The 21662-nt window shown below is 40.5% G+C and overlaps 1 protein-coding gene across 1 annotated transcript; it reads left to right on the top strand.

The window, feature by feature from the left end:
- Positions 1-678: 678 nt before the first annotated feature.
- slc7a7 (solute carrier family 7 member 7) lies at positions 679-21612 on the top strand. Its single transcript, XM_004079830.4, has 11 exons — positions 679-944; positions 1262-1446; positions 3300-3908; positions 9218-9343; positions 9524-9668; positions 11173-11296; positions 11369-11472; positions 11553-11649; positions 11726-11875; positions 11950-12133; positions 20949-21612. The coding sequence occupies exons 3-11, from the start codon at positions 3416-3418 to the stop codon at positions 21017-21019; spliced, it is 1494 nt and encodes a 497-aa protein (XP_004079878.1). The 5' UTR covers positions 679-944; positions 1262-1446; positions 3300-3415; the 3' UTR covers positions 21020-21612.
- The last annotated feature ends 50 nt before the right edge of the window (positions 21613-21662 follow it).

The following is a 21662-nucleotide window of genomic DNA, read 5'->3' as shown; positions in this document are numbered from 1 at the left end:
CAAAAAAGAAACGCTTCTCCAAAAGTTTATACGTTAATCATTGAATAGTACTTAGTCATTATCACATCAAAACTGGCAGTACAGTACATACACAGTACATCATCCAAAAAAGGATTTCATATTTTTAAAATGTTATCAGTTGTGTAGTGTTAGGTGGTCTAAAATTATATGTCCCTTTTATTAGGTATTATAAGGAAAGGATTTTTACTTGGCAGCAACAGCTTTGACTGTTCACAGCAGTTGAAATAAAAATATAACATTTTCTGAAATGTATCTTTTCATTTTACTTTATATGGTTGTGCCCCCTCATGCATTATTTTTGATGTCCACAAGAGGGCATCATAGCGCTTACAATTTTTCATTGAGTTTAAACGAAAATAAGAGAACATTAGTTTTGGAAAAACTTGTAACAGTTTTGCATTGGAGTTTGAATGTATCGTTAAAAATGTTTTATATTACTACATAATTAATTGACCTCTCGTGCTTTATTAGTGTGTTTCAACGCAACAGTTTGAGATTTCTGACCACATTTTGATGATCATAGGGGTCTGTACATGTCAAACAGACTTAGATTAGATTAGTGTGTTTATGTGTGCGTTGTTGCCCCCCCCCCACTCCTCCTCCCTAAAAGATTCAGGTAACGACCCCCGCCTGATGACGTCACCTGATTGATGCCATAATGTCATTACAGCAGGATCTGTTGGTGACGAACCGAAACGGCGTCCCGTCCTTTCCTCTGACTCGTTTCCTTGGTAATAAAAGAAGCAGAAATCCGTAAAGCGCAGTAGTCAAAACAGGAGGAAACTGCAGCGGCGCGCAGAGGAGTCTGAGGCTTATTGGTTTTTATTAATTATTATTATTATTATTGACTTCAAATTAGTAGGAAGAACAGCTGATTTTTTTTGTAATCCGGTGATTTCTGTCAGGAGGAACCCTGGAGGAAGGTGAGTCTTCACAGAAGCTGCTTGGAGAGCGTTTCTCTATTGATTTGGTTTTGATGATTGCTGTGCAGCAGACTCAATTTAACCTAACATTTATTAACTTTTTGAAAGTGATCATGAGGCTGGGTGACTTTTTTATCACCACAATCCTAATCTAGAGGGAGACTTTTGGATCCGGATGTTATTTCATAGAAAAATCAGAAGGAAAGCTGCAATAGTTCAGTTTTTCTTTTACATTTTTATTGGTATAAGGTGCACATCCTGCAGCTCAATCTTAGCTGTCAAGGCTCTTTCCTCATATGGCTGTTTTGTCTCTACAGAGGGCTTTTCTTGATCTTCTTGGCAGCTTTGAGTGACTCAAGAGAGACAACTTATCAGCAGCATTTGGACCTTGCTCTCTGTTTTCTGTAAAAGCCTCACCTCTGTGTCTCTGGCACACTTCATCGGATCTTCAACCTATAGTCTCCTCTGTGAAGATGTCCTGCTGATGTGCTGCTGCCTCCAGGTACCTGAAACCAACCTCTTTTTCTGGTTAGATGAGAAGGAAAGAATGTTTCTGTGTTTGCTCACATCATGTTATCTCGTAGGCTTCAATGGTGCTGTATCTCAGCAAATACGCTTCTTACTGTTTACTACGCTCGGGGTCGATTATCCCATCAATGATATATTTATCTGATTGTCCATGAGTTTTTCTTTTATCAGTCTTTACTGCAAGTTTGTCACATATATGTGTTTTTTTGCTCCTCACCCATTCATTTTAACCCCATTTGTATCAAGACCCATTCTAAAAGAAATTGTGTTCGTAGTGTTTTTAACATGTTCTGGTGGCATTTTTCTCACGAAGGATGACTTTCTCAAGATGATTAATCTGAAAATCGTATAATAAATTGCCTTAATCAAGTCATTGTGAATCAGGAGCAGATGAAAAAATGTCATTTGAAAAAGCTTGTAGTTGGGATGTGGAAAGTATGCTGGGCCAGCCACAGCTTAAAACTGTACTGTTTGATGGCTCCAATATTGTTTGCTGTTTTTGTTGTAATGTTAGGTGGGGGGGGGGGGGGTGTGAGGGGCTGTAAGCTAGCAGAAGAGAGTGTTAACAGATGGATGATGGGAAGAGGGGGTTGGCTCACTCTGCATCAACAGTTCCGCCCACAACTCAGAGGCGAATTGCTGCTTTGTGGGAAACTATTTCCTTCAGAATTACTAAGATTTCTTGATCTTGGATAAATATGACATAATCATGATTAAAAGACCACCAGGAACGCTTTGAAAATAGATCAAGAGATGAGTGGAGTCTGACTAAAAAAAAAACACATTTCTGAGACTCATATCTCAGTAGCAAAATTTCTAAAAAGCCAATTGTATGTAACTGTCCATGTTTTTTGCCCTGTAGTTCATCATCATTCCACTAGAGGGCCTTTTAAAAACTTTTTCCCACTAGGGGCAGTAGAAGGGCATTTTCCGGCTCATTTCAAATTGGCTGCTTCCGTAAAACCTTTGGCGGGAATTTTCTCAACTTTACGATGAAAATAACTCATATTTTTAAATGACTACTTGATGTATTGAATTAATTTGTTGATAATGAAGTCTTCAAAATGTTAAAAATATGTGTATCAAATTTAAGACAGTGGGTAAATAAGGTGCTTTTTTTGAACACACATGACAGTATTTGAAAGAAATATTGTTGTGAACAAAAACTTACAAAATCACCCAACATATCAGAATTGATACAATCTATATCTCATAAAGAAAATGATAGTTTATTTTGTTGACGATTACATCAGTTTAGAAAACATCTTAATTCCCCCAAATTAGATTTTCTGTCATTTCTTTATTGTAGTGGGCTTCACAGGGTTAACACAATTCTCAAAGTTCATGTTGGTCTCATAATTTAACCTGGTCTGTGCTAAAACAATGAACTTTGGAAAAACATGTGACTTGTCAGTGTGCTGACACTCTCAGGGCGTGCATGGACGTGTGTGTGTGTGTGTGTGTGTGTGTGGATACGTGGGCGTCACACAGGCAAAACATGTCACAATCCGTGTTTTCTTCTTAGCTTTCGGTTGCTAATCAGGAGCCGGTGTTTTCAGGCATGTTTGCTCCTCTGCCTTTCTCTCTGTAAATACACTCAACCTTAAAAGGCCATTTGCAGCGCAGCCTAATGGTTCCCTGATCCACAACGCGTGTCCTCATGTTTTGTGCGTGCTTGTTCCTCGGTCAGGACTTGAGGCATTTCAATGGGTTGCTGTTTGACCAACTTAAATTTGTAATAAAATTGGTATTTATTGCACGGGTGCTGCCAGGAACCCGTCTCCACGGCAACAGCATCCCCTGATTTGACCTTGTGTGTGTTCACAGATGGCCGGGGCCAAACGGAGATAACAGGAGGAAAAAGAAAAACAGAGAAAAAAATCAATCTTCTGTGTCTGTGACTGTGATCCCTGAGTGGAAACTGTTCTGATTAAGCAGGAACAATGGCGTCTTACAGTCCTGCTCCCACCCAAGAGGGGACAAATGGGGGCCCACCGTCTTTAAAGTCTGGAAGTTCTGATGAGTCCATGAAGCTAAAGAAGGAGATCTCCCTTCTGAACGGGGTCTGCTTGATTGTGGGTAACATGATCGGCTCCGGGATCTTCGTCTCCCCCAAAGGCGTGCTCATCCACAGCGCCTCCTACGGTCTCTCCTTGGTGGTGTGGACCATTGGTGGGATCTTCTCCATATTCGGGGCCTTATGCTACGCCGAGCTGGGCACCACCATTACTAAGTCAGGGGCATCATACGCCTACATCCTGGAGGCCTTTGGGGGTTTCCTCGCCTTCATCCGCCTGTGGACGTCCCTGCTGATCATCGAACCGACCAGCCAGGCCGTCATCGCCATCACTTTCTCCAACTACATGGTGCAGCCCATCTTCCCCACCTGCATAGCGCCGTACGTGGCCAACAGGCTGCTGGCAGCTGCTTGTATATGTAAGTACACATCTGTTCCATTAGTTCTTTGTTTCACCACAGGCCAAACACGTGAACTGTGAGGGTTGGAGAAGTGAAAGATGGTGACGTGGCGACCGCAGTCAGCCGGTCAGCTGCAGAAAGTCCCGCTGACGTTATATGAAAGAGGAACGGATCCTCCCTGAAATCTTGGTTTTGAGGAGATAAAAAGAAAAACCTTTTCGCTCAATCAGCAGTAATAACGCAAAATTGTGCAGAGTCACAGCTTTTTAGACTCAGAGTGAATGCGAAAGTCTTCATAAACGAAGAATCCAACATTTCTGTGTTGAAACCAGTGTAACTAAAACTTTCTATACTCACCAACCACTTTATTAGGGGGACTTTGGTAGTACTGGTACTTTAGCCTTCAGATCTGTCTTAATCCTTGGTGGCAGAGTTTGGTCAATATGTACCAAAACTCTCTTCAGAGATCAGAGAGTTTGGTACATATTGACATGATAGGATCACACAGTTGCTGCAGATTTGTCGGCTGCACATCCATGATGCCAATCTCCCATTCCATCACATCCCAAAGGTGATCTATTGGGTTGAGATCTGGTGACTGTAGAGGCCATTTGAGTCCAATGAACTCATTGTCATGTTCAAGAAGCCAGTTTGACATGATTCCAGCTTTATGACATGGCGTCTTGTCCTGCTGGAAGTAGCCATCAGAAGATGGTACACTGTGGTCAGAAAGGGATGGACATGGTCAACAGCAATACTCAGAAAGGTGTTGTAATGATGCTTAATTGGTTCTAAGGGGGTTAAAATTTTCCAAGAAAAATATCCCCCACACCATAATACCACCACCACCAGCCTGAACCGTTGATACAAGGCAGGATGGATCCGTGCTTTCATGTTGTCGATGCCAAGTTCTGACCCTACCATCCACAGGTCATAACAGAAATGGAGACTTATCAGACCAGACAACGTTTTCTAATCTTCTATTGTCCAGCTTTAGTGAGTCTGTGTGAATTGTAGCTTCTGGTTCCTGTTCTTAGCTGACAGACGTGGTCCCCGGTGTGGTTTTCTGCTGCTGTAGTCCATCTGCCTCAAGGTTGGACGTGTTGTGAGTTCAGAGATGCTCTTCTGCAGACCTCAGTTGTAACCAGTGGCTATTTGAGTCACTGTTGCCTTTTGGTTGGAATCAGTCTGGCCACTCTCTGCTGACCTCTAGCATCAACAAATCATTTCCGTCCGCAAACCTGCTTAATGGGTATTTTCTCTTTTTTGGACCATTATCTGTAAAATCTACAGATTGTTATGGGTGAAAATCCCAGTAGATCAGCAGTTTTGGACATACTCAGACCAGCTCATCTGGCACCAACAACCAATGCCACATTTAAAGATACTTCAATCATCTTTCTTCCTCATTCTGATGCTCACTTTGAACTACAGCAGATCATCTTGACCATGTCTACATGCCTAAATGCATTGAATTGCTGCCCTGTTATCGGCTAATTAAACATTTGTGTTAATGAGCAGTTGGACAGGTGTGCTTAATAAAGTGGCCGGTGAATGTTTGTAAATTATTAACAAATAAAACACACAACAAGCTTGGAAAGTGTGACGGATAAATCCTGAAACTTAGCAACAATCATATTGTTCTCGTTTGCCATCAGATTCACATTCATTCTCCTTCTTCCCTGCAAAAAAAAAATCAAAAATCAAACTGCATGTGCAGTATCCAGCACACGTGCGTACACACCTGTGGCGTTCATGATAAGCCGTGATCAGAGGGCTGATAGCTGGGAGGTAAAGTCCTCCCTCGCAGGAACAATCTGACCTCCACCTGAAGCTCCACTGACAGCTCAGCACTGCAGTGAACCGTAAAACCAAACCCACTTCCTGTCTGTGATGATTCATTAAGTGATTATGTGGATGAAAACAATAAAGTAACTTTACAATGATAAATCGCTTTTTTTTATTATTTTGCAGGAAGCCTTAGAAAGATTTTACTTTTTCAGAGGAAAAAAACACTCAAACTTGATTGGAATGTTCATCATGGAGTTATTTTCTGTTACAGATTTACAATCTTATTTCAATCCACCACCTCTTCAACTGCTTTTAACTAGTTAGATTTCTGTAGATTGAAGATACAGATTTGACATGTTTTGATATATATTCTTTTAAATCGTTGTGTTGAATTGTACATTTTAATATTGAATTTTAAATTGCAAAATGAATTTTCATATTCCAAGCTTGAATTGGATATGGAATTGTCAATTAAAAAATGTGTTTTTAAACTGCATGATCAAATTGCAAATTTAATTATTAATTGAGAATTGCATATTACTTTAAATTATGACTCAAACAAACTTCCATACCTCACACCCCTCAATTTTTTGTCATTTCTTTACAAATTTCTAAAAGTCAAATGCCCTTTGCCCCTGATAGGTAATATTACCCACTGGGTTAAGCATTCTCAGACAATTCGTTAAAAAAAGAACCCTCAACATTTTTGACTGTAATTTATTTCTTAAGTTTTCATTAAAATATGATATTTAGAAATCAATTCATAATTCTTGCTTTATTGTTTCATTCATCAGGTCAGTTTTCAAAACTAAAAGGCTTATGTCTTTTCTTAAAATCAGTTTCCAAACGGAGAATTTTTTAAAGTCCCTTAAAAAGCTGTTTGAGTTAGATTGGATTGATTTTAAGTAAAATTCTTCTTTTACATATTTCTTCTCTTTTTTAAAAATATACTTTTTATTTATCCCACAATGGGGAAATTGTTCTCTGCACTTTAACCCATCCCCTGGGGGGAGCGGTGAGCTGCAGACCAGCCATGCTCGGGGGGCGACAGCTGGCTGAGGTAGAGCGGTCGAATTCTGATCAGCAAATCACAGGTTTGGTTTCATGTGCTGAAGTGTCCTTGAGCAAGACACTGTACCCCATTTTGTTCCCAGTAATTACAAGTTGGTCCAGTGTTCGACAGTGGAGCTGCCATCAGTGTGTGAATGTGTGTGAATGGACTGTGACTGTAAAGCACTTTGGGCCTTAAGGTCGATACTACCGCCATAGCATCTTGATTATTAAACTGGCATAAATAGAGGACACATTTTAGCTGCTGCATATTAAGAGTTTGAGCTTTTTCATTTGTTTTCATTTTTCATTTGGTCAGCCAGAGTCCACTGACTGTACATGAGAACTGGACTGAGTGATCCCTCCCTCCTTGCGTTCCAGGACAGGAAGTATCGTCTGGCTCCAATAAGCCAAAGAAAGATGGATTTCTATAGAGAAATAAACAGTTATTACTCTGTCAATATATTTATATGGAATAAACATTCTTCATCTGGAAACATCTTGTGCTTAGAGCATGCTTTCAAGTGATAGTACTTCTAACAAGCTCACTTCTGATTGGTGAGAGTGGTTGCCATAGAAACCTCAACTCACACCGACTTGAACCAATCATTGTTTACTGACGTCGTCTGGCTCCAATACAGCGGTGTCTGTATTGCAAAAAAAAAAAAAGGAGAGCGAATTGAGTCTCAAACCTGATCCAAGATCTCTCGGCTTTCTTTCATTCCACTGTCAGTGCAACACTCCTCTGCTTACATCAGAATCATTGTCCCTCTCCATCATTTCCATCCCAGTTATTCTGTTTTGGATGTCCTGATGGAAACTGCTTGTTCTGATCCTCCAGTTGTCTATAAGTGGAGGAAGATGATAGTGGGATTAATTCAGTGGCTGGGACAGAGGAGTGAGCAGTGATACGATAGTGATAGTCTTCTTGACTAAGATGTAGGTCAGCGTGGTGAGAGAATTCCTGCAGATAAAGGAGGTTAACTCTTTGGCAAATGAAATACCAGGACTTGTGTAACCCTGTGCTATCCTAGGCCCTTTACCATTGGGAGTGGGGTCATCTAGACCCACTAGACAGTGCTCTGAACCTTTTTTCTTCAATGATTTGTGATCTTCACTGGTGTCCATGGATTACATGAAATCTTTCCACCTTTCTACACCTTTGTCATGGTAGGGAGAACACATCAATGGAAGGGTGGGGTCATCTAAGATAGCACAAGGGTTAAAAGCATCCAAAAAAAAAGAAAAGTTGCATCCACAAAAGCTCAGTGTTGCTCTAGAACAGCAGCAGCTCATAGCCTCCACCTTTTTGAAGTAGGCGAATCGTGAGCTGATAAAAGTCCAGAGGAAGATAAGGACAGGGAGAAGCTCAAAAACATGTTTTTCACTGCGTTCAAGGTAAAGGAAGGCAAACACTTAAGAAATAGAGTAGCGTATCACACTTTTCTTATCGGCAGTTTCAGTTTTCAATTTGTAGTCTCAACTTCACTGCAAAAAGAGGTAGCCTAAAATAGAACAAAGAACACCAACCCTAAGAAGAAAATCATTAGAGAGAAGTAAAATGATCATTTATACTTCCACGCAAGCACTCAAAAAGGGAAGTATTGGCTAAAAAAGCTAACTGTTACCGTACATAAAATTACTTCAAACTGAATGTTATACATCCCAATAAAAAGTATTCTTTGCTTGTTCTAAACAAGTGGTTTATATTTTTAGAGTTTTTATGAACCTAATTAAATATTCAATTTGACCTCAGTGACAAAAAATAAAAGGAATAAGTGAAAATGACACATTTCACTACAGAACGTGAACAAAATAGTACAAGTAGGCATGTCTTAATAAATTCTGATATCATGTTTGATAGATTTACTGTGGCCTCTCCATGTTATGAAGGAATTCTGTTTGATCAAATGCATTCAGATGTCTTATGAACTTTTCTTGAATCCAGCAATTTGAGTTTTTTTAAAGTCATAAATCAAGTTTGCCAAGAGTTTGGATTGTGGGATCACAATCAGGATTTTGTTTCATTTTAATAATAGCTTTCTTATTTCTAGATCCTAGCTCTTAGTAAGATAAAAAGAAATTATTGAAATTATGAGAAAACCTTGGAAAAATGTTTAGCAAAAATGAGTTAAACAGCTTATAACCTGGTAAAATATCTTAAATATCTAAAAATAAGGTTTGAAATCTTTGCAAGTATCAAATAGTTTGCAGTTTTCAAGCCAAATTTAGTTGCAGTTGTAGCTGAAAAACTCTGGTTCCAGTTTTTCTCGTCTCCTTGTGTTTCCGCGAACGCGTCTTGCTTCGCATGTGCTGCACTCAGCTGTTTCCTCGTCTGACAAACAACAGGCCAGTTTGCTGCAGTCAGCAGCAGCGCTTCCTTAAACCGGCCACGCGGAAACACGCTGGCACACGCACAGTTTACGGGGCAAATGTCACCACTGACCCGTTTTTTCAAAGTCTGACTAACCGCTGCTTACTCACAGGTTTGTTGACCTTTGTGAACTGCGCCTATGTGAAGTGGGGCACCAGGGTCCAGGACTTCTTCACCTACGCCAAAGTCCTGGCTCTCATCGCTGTCATCATCACCGGCCTGGTGAAGATCGGACAAGGTGCTCAGGCAGTCACTCACTCAACCTTAATAATCATTTAATCCCTGGAAATGTCAATCATGCGAAGCAGAGAGGATGATCTACAACCAGCTAATGATTATTTGCTTAAACTGCTGAATGATAGAACACAAACTCAGAAAACCTCATCATGTCATTAATAATTACGTGGCTGTTTTCCAGGTTACACGCAGAACTTTGATGGCATGTTCGATGGCTCCTCTCGGGACCCCGGACACCTCGCCCTGGCTCTTTACTCGGCGCTCTTCTCCTACTCTGGATGGGACACGCTCAACTTTGTCACAGAGGAAATCAAAAACCCAGAGAGGTGAGCCGGTTCCCCACAATGACAGGCTTTGGTAAAAATATGAAAAACCACAGAAAATATTCTTCGCAACCTTTACTCGGCTCTGCTGACAGCAGCAGGTTATAGTGGGTGGAGTCAGAAAACAAAGTCCATCTTTAAAGCTATTTTTCCCTTCTTTTTATTTGACATTTTGAAAACACACTTTAATTGGATTGGTGACTTTAGACACTCAAAACCTGATAAGGACTTATGACTCAACTTATTTACAAAAATCCATTCAATAAGTAAAATGTCTCCCTCAATTGAGTTTTATTTTAAAAGCAAGAAACAGTAAGTTCTGCTTTGGCATGAAAAGCTCTGATATGTATTTCCATCACGTTTATTAAAAAAAAACTGTCATGAAGCCCTGCTCTGATCATCTTTTGAGTTATTTCAAAAGTGTTCCCAGTGTTCTTTTAATTATGTTTATGCCATTTTTAGCCAAAATCCATAAAACTGTAACGTTTTCTAGGACATAGTTTCTGCAGAGTGACAGTAGTTTATTAGAAATTCACCTCCAAGTTGTGGGCAGGACCGCCCCCCTTTCCCTCCCCATGAATGAGAGTTCGTGGCAGGGAGCTTGTGGCCGCCCAGCGTATTTTCCACGTCACAATTCCATCTTTTTTTCAAACAACATTTTTTTCTCTGCTCCTGATTCACAACGATTTGAACCCAAAAAATCCCCAGGAATGGAATTTTGAGTTTAATTTTCTTTCTATATGTTCTCCATTATCAGAATAAGGCTACAAGAACATGTATTGCCTTTTTTTTCCTTCTTTTTTTTAACTTGTCCTGTCCAACAACTGGGCAGGCAGATGAGAACTGAGGGCCTCTTGTGTAGGACATATTTTACTTTAACAACAGTGGTTGTTAATCTTCAGACAAACCAAAGTTATGTCTGAATAAACCCCTTTTGTAATTGAGGCCAAACTTTATTAATTTCAATCATGTTTGAAAATCTTTGGTGTTGGACTGGACGGAAAAGGAAAGAAGCTTCCTGCCATTTTTTAAGGCTTTCAAAAAAGATGGGCGGCTCAAAACTTGGGTTATTTTCATATTTCTGGCAGTGAGTAAATGTAGAAGGTTTTAGGTTTCACAAGTTTCATTGAGACCAAAATAAGAAGCATAATTTTCATTTTCCTATCCATAGGCAGATAACAGAGTTTTTTTGGTTCCCTTTCAGTGATGGAATAAAAAATCAAAGAACAAAAATGTTTTGACTTTTTAATCATATTTATTAAGCAAAAGACAAAAGCTTAGCGAGTAGAATAAAAATACAAAGCTCTAGCCTTGATTTGATGTACTGAACATTGATCAAAAGAGTAAAAAGACTGTTTGATAGGATCACAAGCTTTTCCCAAAGTTCCCAGGCAGATTAAATGACAAACAGCTCCAGATCCTCATCATTCCCTCTCCCACAGAGACCCTTTGAGGGTTTTGCTCACCAATCCTGTCGCCCTCTGTTGTTTGTTTCCATAAACTGCAGGAATCTACCTTTGGCCATCGCCATTTCCATGCCCATAGTGACTGTGATCTACATTCTGACCAATGTGGCCTATTACACCATCCTCCCCATCAACGCAATCCTGGACAGCGACGCCGTGGCGGTGGTGAGTGCCTGACCTCCTTTTTCAGCTTCGTGCTTGCTTTGGTTTAAACCATCCGCCGTCGTTCTCCCGCAGACGTTCGCAGACCAGGTGTTTGGAGTGATGAACTGGACCATTCCTCTGGCCGTGGCTCTGTCCTGCTTCGGAGGACTCAATGCTTCCATCGTTGCGGCCTCCAGGTGTGGGATCGCTCTTTGAAAACGTCCCCAAGCTCGCCGTCGATACTCTTCTTCATGTTGTTGTTGTTGTTTCCCATAAGGCTTTTCTTCGTGGGATCCAGGGAGGGCCACCTGCCCGACTTCCTGTGCATGATCCATGTCAGCCGCTACACTCCCATCCCTGCGCTGCTCTTCAACGTCAGTTCACCCTCATCATCTTCATTCTTTCATTCAGTAAACCTGGAGTTTTGACCGTCTTTCTGTGTGCCTGCAGGGTTTCATGGCTCTCATTTATCTGTGTGTGGAGGACGTCTTCAGGCTCATTAACTACTACAGCTTCAGCTACTGGTTCTTTGTGGGTCTGTCTATTCTAGGACAGCTTTACCTGCGCTGGAAGGAGCCAGACAGAGTCAGACCGCTGAAGGTGAGGAACCCCAAAGCCGCTGAGGTTAGTGACACACTTCTGCTGGACTGACAATGATCTTCTGCCTCCCACAGCTCAGTCTGATCTACCCCATCATCTTCTGCATCCTCACCGTCTTCCTGGTGGTGGTGCCCCTCTATAGCGACACCATCAACTCTCTGATCGGCATCGGCATCGCCCTGTCAGGAGTGCCGGTTTACTTCCTCTGCTGCTACACTCCAGCCTATAAGAGGCCGCTGTGGCTGCGAAACTTTATCGGTGAGACTTTTAGAAGTTTCTTCTTCTAATTTTCTTTTTGTTCAGCGGCTAAAAAAATGTAGTGTTTGGTTGTAATTTGGGGCTGCACGGTGGGGTGGTGGTTAGCACTGCTTCAGACCCCGGCTGGGTTCTTTCTGTGTGGAGTTTAAGTGTTCTTTCCATGGATCCGGGCACTGCGGCTTCATCTCACAGTCCAGAAACATGCTTCATAGCTAAACTGTTGATTTTAAATGGCCCCTTTATGTGAATGTGGGGACAGGCTCTAGAAACCCTGTGACCTCAAAAGGTATTTATTAGGCAGGTTCAGAAAATGGACGAATTGGTTTTAATTTGATGTCATGTTTGGACTACAAGTTAGCAACTTTGTTCAATATTGTTTGGTGAAATTGGATTATCTAAAAAAAACTCTGACTAGATAATATTTCAATTAAAGCCGCAAGCGGCGTTGTATGGCCCGCAGACACAACCCGCCTCCACGCCCAACTCTACGCACCACCGCTGACCTCACCGCCCTCACAGCCCGCAAATTAAAAGCTAGTCAAGGCTGGATTTGCTAATTATGCTAACTATGCTAACTATGCTAATGTGGCTAAAAGTGCTAGCATAGCGATCAGCATCATCAACTGACTCAGAAAAACACATTACCTAAAATGCTAATTATGCTAACTATGCTAGCTATGCTAATGTGGCTAAAAGTGCTAGCATAGCGATCAGCATCATTAAGTGAATCAGAAAAACACATTACCTAAAATGCTAATTATGCTAACTATGCTAGCTATGCTAATGTGGCTAAAAGTGCTAGCATAGCGATCAGCATCATCAACTGACTCAGAAAAACACATTACCTAAAATGCTAATTATGCTAACTATGCTAGTAATGCTAATATAGCTAAAATTGCTAGCATAGCGATCTGCATCATCAACTGACTCAGAAAAACACATTCCTCCATTGGTGAGAGCTACATGTCACAAGTTGATAAAAAACCTACTTTTTCCAAAATGGCGGCTTTTCTGTTGATTTTTTCTCCATAGCAACCATTTTATGTTTTGGTACCCTCGGGAGGACGAACAGATTGACGTCAGTTTCGGAATAATCGGTAAAAGTAAAGTTTTTGTTGTCCTTAGCAACAGTGGTTTTATGCTAACCACGCCCAAATTCCTTATATGTCCATATCCAGTGTTTTTCAATGTATGCAGTTTCAGGCATTATTGCATGCATTCAAATTTCACAATAGTCCATTGAAAAACATAGGAGTTATAACAGTGCGCCACTTTGCTAGCTCGCCACGCGCACACCGTTTAAAATCTACAACTTCTAATTCCAACATTTTTTCCACAGTAGCTTGCCATTGATGCCCAAAAAGTTTCGAGACGATCGCTGAAAATTCCAACGACAAGTTTACGTTTGAATCTGGTGGTAAAGGTGTTTTTTATAGAAAATTCAAGATGGCCGCCTTTTCCCGAGGTCAAAGGTCGACGAAACTCCAGAGGTGAATGTAGACTTACGCTAGGGACATGCGCGTCAAATTTCGTCAAAATCGCTCGAAAAAAAGTTCATTTGTCCATATTGTGTAAAAACGCGAAAAACACAAAATGGCAGATTTTGGCACAAAATGGCTGCCAAACCGTAGGTCGTGTCGCCATCACGTAATGATTTCAAAACTTTCTTTGGATATACCCGACAAAGTTATCTGGGTTTCGTTAGCCGATTCTTAAAAATAAAATCCGAAAAAATTGTTTTTTGCCGAGTCAGCACTTTTTTTTGCGATCGTTTTTTGTTTACCACGGCCACATTCCTTTATCGATTTTGTCGTATGTGACATTGTTTTGTTCAGTGTGGGCCAGGGTATCGCATATTTCAGTTTCAGGCTATTCCGATAAAATATGTGCGAGCTAGCTAAAATGGCGACGGTTGCGAATTCGCCACGCGCACGCGTTTCAAATTCTACAACTTCTAATTCCAACATTTTATCCACAGTAGCTTGCCATTGATGCCCGAGAAGTTTCAAAAAGATCGATAAAAATCCCTAGGACGAGTTTTCGTTTGTATCCGTCAATAAAGGTGCTTTTTTTTTATATTCAAGGTGGCCGCCCCTTCCCAAGGTCAAAGGTCAACAAAACTTCTTAGGTAGTTGTAGAATCGTGTTTGTGGCATGTGTATGAAATTTCGTGAAAATCGCTTGAACAAAAGTGTAGTTTTCCCATATTGTCAAAAAACACGAAAATCGCCATTTCTCTGAGTTCGCCACAAAATGGCCGCCAAGCCGTAGGTCGTGTGGCCATCCCATAATGATTTCATAACTTCTTTGGGATATATCCAACACGCGTGTCTTGGTTTCGAAACTGTATTTCAAAATATTTTTTTTTGGCCCCATAAGCGATTTTCGGCCCATTCATTTTTTTGACGGGAACGCTCGCCGTGATGTCATCATCATGGGGGGAGTGATGTTCTCTTTGCCGAAAATTCATTTTTAATTTATCCCAGGTGTGTGCCAATTTTGGTGAGTTTTCGGGTATGTGGCGGGGGTCAAATTTGAGCTCAAAGTATCCGTTAGAAAGAATAATAATAATTAAAGCCGCAAGCGGCGTTGTATGGCCCGCAGACGCAACCCGCCTTCCACGCCCAACTCTACGCACAAACGCTGACCTCACCGCCCTCACAGCCCGCAAATTAAAAGCTAGTCAAGGCTGGATTTGCTAATTATGCTAACAATGCTAACTATGCTAATGTGGCTAAAAGTGCTAGCATTGCGATCAGCATCATCAACTGACTCAGAAAAACACATTATCTAAAATGCTAATTATGCTAACTATGCTAGCTACGCTAATGTGGCTAAAAGTGCTAGCATTGCGATCAGCATCATCAACTGACTCAGAAAAACACATGACCTAAAATGCTAATTATGCTAACTATGCTAGTACTGCTAACATAGCTAAAATTGCTAGCATAGCGATCTGCATCATCAACTGACTCAGAAAAACACATTCCTCCATTGGTGAGAGCTACATGTCATAAGTTGATAAAAAAACCACTTTTTCCAAAATGGCGGCTTTTCTGTTGATTTTATCTCCATAGCAACCATTTTATGTTTTGGTACCCTCGGGAGGACGAACAGATTGACGTCAGTTTCGGACAAATCGGTAAAAGTAAACTTTTTGTTGTCCTTAGCAACAGTGGTTTTATGCTAACCACGCCCACATTCCTTATATGTCCATATCCAGTGTTTTTCAATGTATTCAGTTTCAGGCATGAATGCATGCATTCAATTTTCATTGTATTGTATTGAAATACATTGGAGTTATAATACTGCGCCACTTTGCTAGCTTGCCACGCGCACGCCGTTCAAAATCTACAACTTCTAATTCCAACATTTTTTCCACAGTAGCTTGCCATTGATGTCAAAAAAGTTTCGAGACAATCGATGAAAATTCCAACGACAAGTTTACGTTTGAATCCGGTGGTAAAGGTGTTTTTTATAGAAAATTCAAGATGGCCGCCTTTTCCCGAGGTCAAAGGTCGACGAAACTCCAGAGGTGATTATACACTTACGCTAGGGACATGCGAGTCAAATTTCGTCAAAATCGCTCGAAAAAAAGTTCCTTTTTCCATATTGTGTAAAAACGCGAAAAACTCAAAATGGCAGATTTTGGCACAAAATGGCCGCCAAACCGTAGGTCGTGTCGCCATCACGTAATGATTTCAAAACTTTCTTTGGATATACCCGACAAAGTTATCTGGGTTACGCTAGCCGATTCTTAAAAAAAAAATCCGAATTTTTTTTTTTTAGCCGAGTCAGCACTTTTTTTTGCGATTGTTTTTTGTTTACCACGGCCACATTCCTTTATCGATTTTGTCGTATGTGACATCGTTTTGTTCAGTGTGGGCCAAGGAATCGCATATTTCATTTTCAGGCTATTCCGATAAAATATGTGCGAGCTAGCTAAAATGGCGACGGTTGCGAATTTGCCACGCGCACGCGTTTCAAAATCTACAACTTCTAATTCCAACATTTTGTCCACAGTAGCTTGCCATTGATGCCCGAGAAGTTTCAAAAATATCGGAAAAAATCCCTAGGACGAGTTTTCGTTTGTATCCGTTACTAAAAGTGCTTTTTTATGAAAATTCAAGATGGCCGCCCCTTCCCAAGGTCAAAGGTCAACAAAACTTCTCTGGTAGTTGTAGAATCGTGTTTGTGGCATGTGTATTCAATTTCGTAAAAATCGCTTGAAGAAAAGTGTCATTTTCCCATATTGTGAAAAAACACGAATATCGCCATTTCTCTGAGTTCGCCACAAAATGGCCGCCAAGCCGTAGGTCGTGTGGCCATCCCATAATAATTTTATAACTTCTTTGGGATATTTCCAACACGCGTGTTTTGGTTTCGTTACTGTATTTCAAAATATTTTTTTTTGGCCCCATAAGCGATTTTCGGCCCATTCATTTTTTTTACGGGAACGCTCGCCGTGATGTCATCATCGTGGGGGGGGTGACGTTCTCTTTGCCGAAAATTCATTTTCAATTTATCCCAGATGTGTGCCAATTTTGGTGAGTTTTCGGGTATGTGGCGGGGGTCAAATTTGAGCTCAAAGTATCCGTTAGAAAGAAGAAGAATAATAAAAAAACATTCGAAAAACAATATAGAAGTTTTTGCAGTCAGGTGGCCTATGTATTTCAATGCGGCCTGTCTTTTACTATAGGCTGGGCATGTCTTTTTGGCTTTAAACCCGTCCTTTGAGGGCTTTTTTGGGCTTTTTTGTGTTTGTGTCGTCATTTTTGCGACTACAATTTTGTCGTTTTTGCGTTGGTGTTGTGCGTGTGTGTGTGTATTTTTTTTGCGTTACACAATTGTCGTGTCGTTGTGTGCTTTGGGCGACTTTTGACCCCATTTTTTGGCGTTTTGACGCGTTTTTTTGACGTTTTGGACCTTTTTGAGTGTTCGACCCTCGTACCAGTTACAATATGGTCCTTGCACTCTGTGAGTGCTGCGGGCCATAATAATGAAACGAAGCAAAAACAATATAGAAGTTTTTGCAGTCAGGTGGCCTATGTATTTCTATGCGGCCTGTCTTTTACTATAGGCTGGGCATGTCTTTTTGGCTTTAAACCCGTCTTTTGAGGGCTTTTTTGGGCTTTTTTGTGCTTTTGTCGTCATTTTTGCGACTACAATTTTTACGTTTTTGCGTTGGTGTTGTGCGTGTGTGTGTGTATTTTTGTTGCGTTACACAATTGTCGTGTTGTTTTGTGCTTTGGGCGACTTTTGACCCCATTTTTTGGCGTTTCGACGCATTTTTTTGACGTTTTGGACTTTTTGAGTGTTCGACCCTCGTACCAGTTACAATATGGTCCTTGCAGTCTATGACTGCTGCGGGCCATAATTAAAGGTAGAGATGAATAATGATGCTTTGTGAGAGATGCAGAAACTCTGACGTATGTGGGCTTCCAGCCAATCACATGCAGCCTTTTATCGTTCAACTGGGTGATGCTCTGTTTAGGAAAAATGATGCTTTAAGTTGCGATGGTTTTCAACCTGCACTAAAAAAAAGAAAGAAAAAAAGAAAGTGTCCTAAAACAAAACAAAAAAAAAACATTTTAAATGTGAGAAGGTCTTGGTTCAAATCCTGGATGGGTCCTTTCAGAGTGGAGTTTTCATGTTCTTGGGAGACATGTGTCCAGGTACTCCAGCTTCCTCCCACACTCTGAAAACATGCTTCATGGGTTGATTGGTGAATCTAGATTGCCCATAGATGTGACTGTGTGAGAGCAACATCCATGGCACATTTGACCTGACTTGATTGGACAAGTATTTTAAAAATAGATTAGATTCAAGTTTCATGTTCGGAATGAAGAAATATTTCAACCAACGGCTGTTTTTATCAGCCAATCACATGGCAGCAACTCAATGCATTTAGGGATGTAGACATGGTCAAAACGATCTGCTGTGGGGAGGAAAGGTGATTGAAGTGACTTGAACCATGGTTGTTGGTTCCAGACGGTCTAGTCTGCGTATTTCAGAAACTTTTCTTTTTATCTGTTTTAGAAACATTTTAGATGATATTCATGGATATTCGAACCCTTGAAAAAGACGTCACATCACCAAACAGTTCTAACTAAAAGCTGTTTAGTAATTTTTTTAGAGCAGCTATGGATTAAATGAAGACAACATTTTCTTAGTGGAGTGATTGGTTAACCTCATTCCACAGATGGTTGCGTCAAAGACTGAAATGATCAAGAACAGTCTGTACAGCAACTGATATGTCTGTGAAACTATCAGTATGTGTCTGAATTTGAATGGACAAACAGCATCATGACTCATGAACACTACACCAAACAACTGATTATTAGATTTGATTTTCCACAACTTTTTTGTTAGATTAATGGCAAAAAATGTATTGTTAGAAAAAATAACTCTTCCTTTTTCTCACTTGCATATCTGGTTTCTTGCCATTATGTTTAGGTTTGAGGCTTGAGCTTAGAAATTCAGCCATGAACATCCTAACGTTTGAACAACATTCCTTTTTCTCCACTTTGACTTATGGTTAATTAACCGTAGCATCTTACAGCATTCTAAAGCAGAAATAAAGTCCTTTATAGCAGGTCTGTGTAACCCTTGTGCTATCCAAGGCACTTTACCGTTGGGATTTGGGTCATCTCGACCCACTAGCCAGTGTGCTAAACCTTTTCTCTTCAATGATTTGTGATCCTCACTGGTGTCCATGGATTACATGAAATCTTTCCACCTTTATCCACCTTTGTCATGGTAGGGAGAACATGTCAATGTAAGGGTGGGGTCATCTAAGATAGCACAAGGGTTAATAAGTAAAAATGTGTAAAAAGATGATGGAAGACTTAAAAAAAAATTGCACAGCATTAGGGCGGCTGTGGTGCAGCGGTAAGGCGGTCGTCCCATGATCGTAAGGTTGCAAGTTCAATTCCCGCCTTGTACGCCCATTAGTCAAAGTGTCCTTGGGCAAGACACAGAACCCCACCTTGCCTCTGGTGGTAGGCAGGCACCTGTGCTTGGCAGAGGAGCCGCCACCAGTGTATGAATGTGTGTGTGACTGGGTGAATGGGTCTGTGACTGTAAAGCCCTTTGTCCTTGTAGGAAGAAAGGTGTTATATAAGTATACGCCATTTACCATTATAATTATATTCAAGAGTTAATGGAGAAATCTCTGTGCAGAGGGGACATTTTTTTGGATTCCTGTGGTTTGATGACATCATAGGATTCTACATAAAGTCCCATTCTGATCATGTTGTGGGTAATTCTAAGTCTTCCCACTAATGCCTTTTAAGTAGGCTATAATCCAAGTTAATATAAAAAAGCTTGTGTCGTTTCTAGGACATTGTTTCTGTTGAGCGGCAGCAGTTGCCTCTGATTTGTGGGTCCATTAGCGCTGAGCAAGCCGCCCCCACTTCCCTTTAACCCTTGTGCTATCTTAGATGACCCCACCCTTACATTGACGTGTTCTCCCTACTGTGAGAAAGGTGGATAAAGGTGGAAAGATATCATGTAATCCATGGACACCAGTGAGGTTCACAAATCATCGAAGAAAAAAGGTTCAGAGCACTGTATAGTGCAGGGGTCACCAACCCTGTGCCCGCTGGCGCCAGTGCGCCCGCGAGCACCCCTTGTGGCGCCCGCAGGGAATGCACCCAAAAAAAATCTTTTTTTTTTTTTTTATTGAAGCAAATATTCAACAAACAACCACGGCATGTCTGTCAATGACAACAATATCAATTCTGAGATAAAGGTAGACAAAGAAAACCCAAATATGTAAACAAATATAACTTAAAAAAAATCACTAAAAGTAAGGGTCTATTACAAAAGTTTAAATAGATCAAATAAATTACACAATTTCTGGACATTCTTATGATTCATGTAATGTAAAGATTTTGAGAATAGATTGAGGTGGTTGAGTAATCCATTAATGTGAGGATTAATATTCCTGTCTGTTTTTATTTACATTTATGTTTAAAAAGTTAAAATTAAGTTAAAGTTACAAAGGTTTAAAAGTTTAGCTTTAGTGTGTTCAATAAATATTTATCTTGTTCGGCTGCAACCTAAAGTCTGTTTTGAAATTAGGCTCCCTCTGCAACTGAGTTTGACCCCCCCCTGTAATACGAGTCTAGAAAATTCATGCATGTTTTGTGTGTAAAATGAGCAAATAAAAATAGGGCACAAAAGGAAGTCCTCAAATTGTGTTGTTTTTTTTTTGGGGGGGGGGGGGGGGGGTAGGAGGTTTTTAGTGGCGCCCTTCATACCACTTGGTGCCCATGAAATAGCCCTCGGTCTCAAAAAGGTTGGTGAACCCTGGTCTAGTGGGTCTACATGACCCCACTCCCAATGTTAAAGTGCCTAGGATAGCACAAGGGTTAAGTTTCATTTTCTTTCTATATGTCCTCCATCATGAGTTAAAGCGGTGGCTCCCAAACTGGGGGTTGCGCCCCTTAGGGGGGGCGCGGTGGAGTTTAGAAACAAAGGATTTGTATGTTTGTGTCAGTGTGGGGGGCTCGAAAATATTCTAATCTTCCGAAAGGGGGGCCCTGCAGAAAAAGTTTGGGAACCACTGAGTTAAAGCCCCAATAACATGTTAAACCTCCAAAAACCAAAAACCTCTTTAAAAAGAAAGTGTAATAATAATAGAAATAATAGAAAAGTTTTATTTGATCCATTTTTTGACCGTTTTTAAACTTGGATGAATTTTATAGGCAAAGGAGGTTTTAAAAATATGTCACTCTTGACGCCAGATACATAATAGTAATGTTTAAGCATAGACAAAGCCCTGATCCTTCTGTTTCGTCTGTCTTTTTCAGCTAAAAGTGGCCTCATCATCCAGAAGGTGTGCTTCTCAGTCCTGACAGAGATGGACGTGAAGGCAGACTAGTTCGATCTCAACCCGCCAGAAGCCGTGGACACACAGAGGCTCATTCTGAATCGACATTTACGTGTCACGGCCGTCCGGAGGCCTTTCTGGGACCCACATTAGGGACTGACCCGGCTCCACCCAGCGAACGTGGACACGCAGAGGATCGGCTTTGGGTGGTTGAAATTTGACGGAGAACATTCTACCACACTCCTGAGGAAGATAACTCTCTTTTTATGGACTTGTGCCTGTTAATATAGAATTATTTTATTGAGATATAAAGTATTTTGTGTGAAAACAACATGAAAAGTTTATGTTTGGACAGAAGTTGTGGACTTTTAAAACCCTAAAGCACTGCTGACCAGCCTTGAAATTGCCTCTATTCTATTTGTTTGCACAAAGAAAAACAAGCAATAAACAACATTAGTTTCAAATATCACATTCACTCATTTGTACACGTTTGTAAAATGTTTTTTTTTACTGTGATCTGTTTGATCTGGTGAAGTAAAGGGCTATTTTCACAAATAAAAACATTTTTTTGTTTTTGTTTTTTGACAGTTAAATGTAATTTTTATGCTCAGGCCTGATAGAATTAAAAACCTAATTCCATAAAATGTGAGACTTTTTATTTTTTATCTCAAAAATTATAAAAAATACAAAAAAG

The sequence above is a fragment of the Oryzias latipes genome, chromosome 18 (genome assembly GCF_053564925.1).
Source record: "Oryzias latipes strain Hd-rR chromosome 18, Olatipes_Hd-rR_3.1".
NCBI classification, from domain to species: domain Eukaryota; kingdom Metazoa; phylum Chordata; class Actinopteri; order Beloniformes; family Adrianichthyidae; genus Oryzias; species Oryzias latipes.
This window is presented reverse-complemented; position numbering and strand designations above follow the sequence as displayed.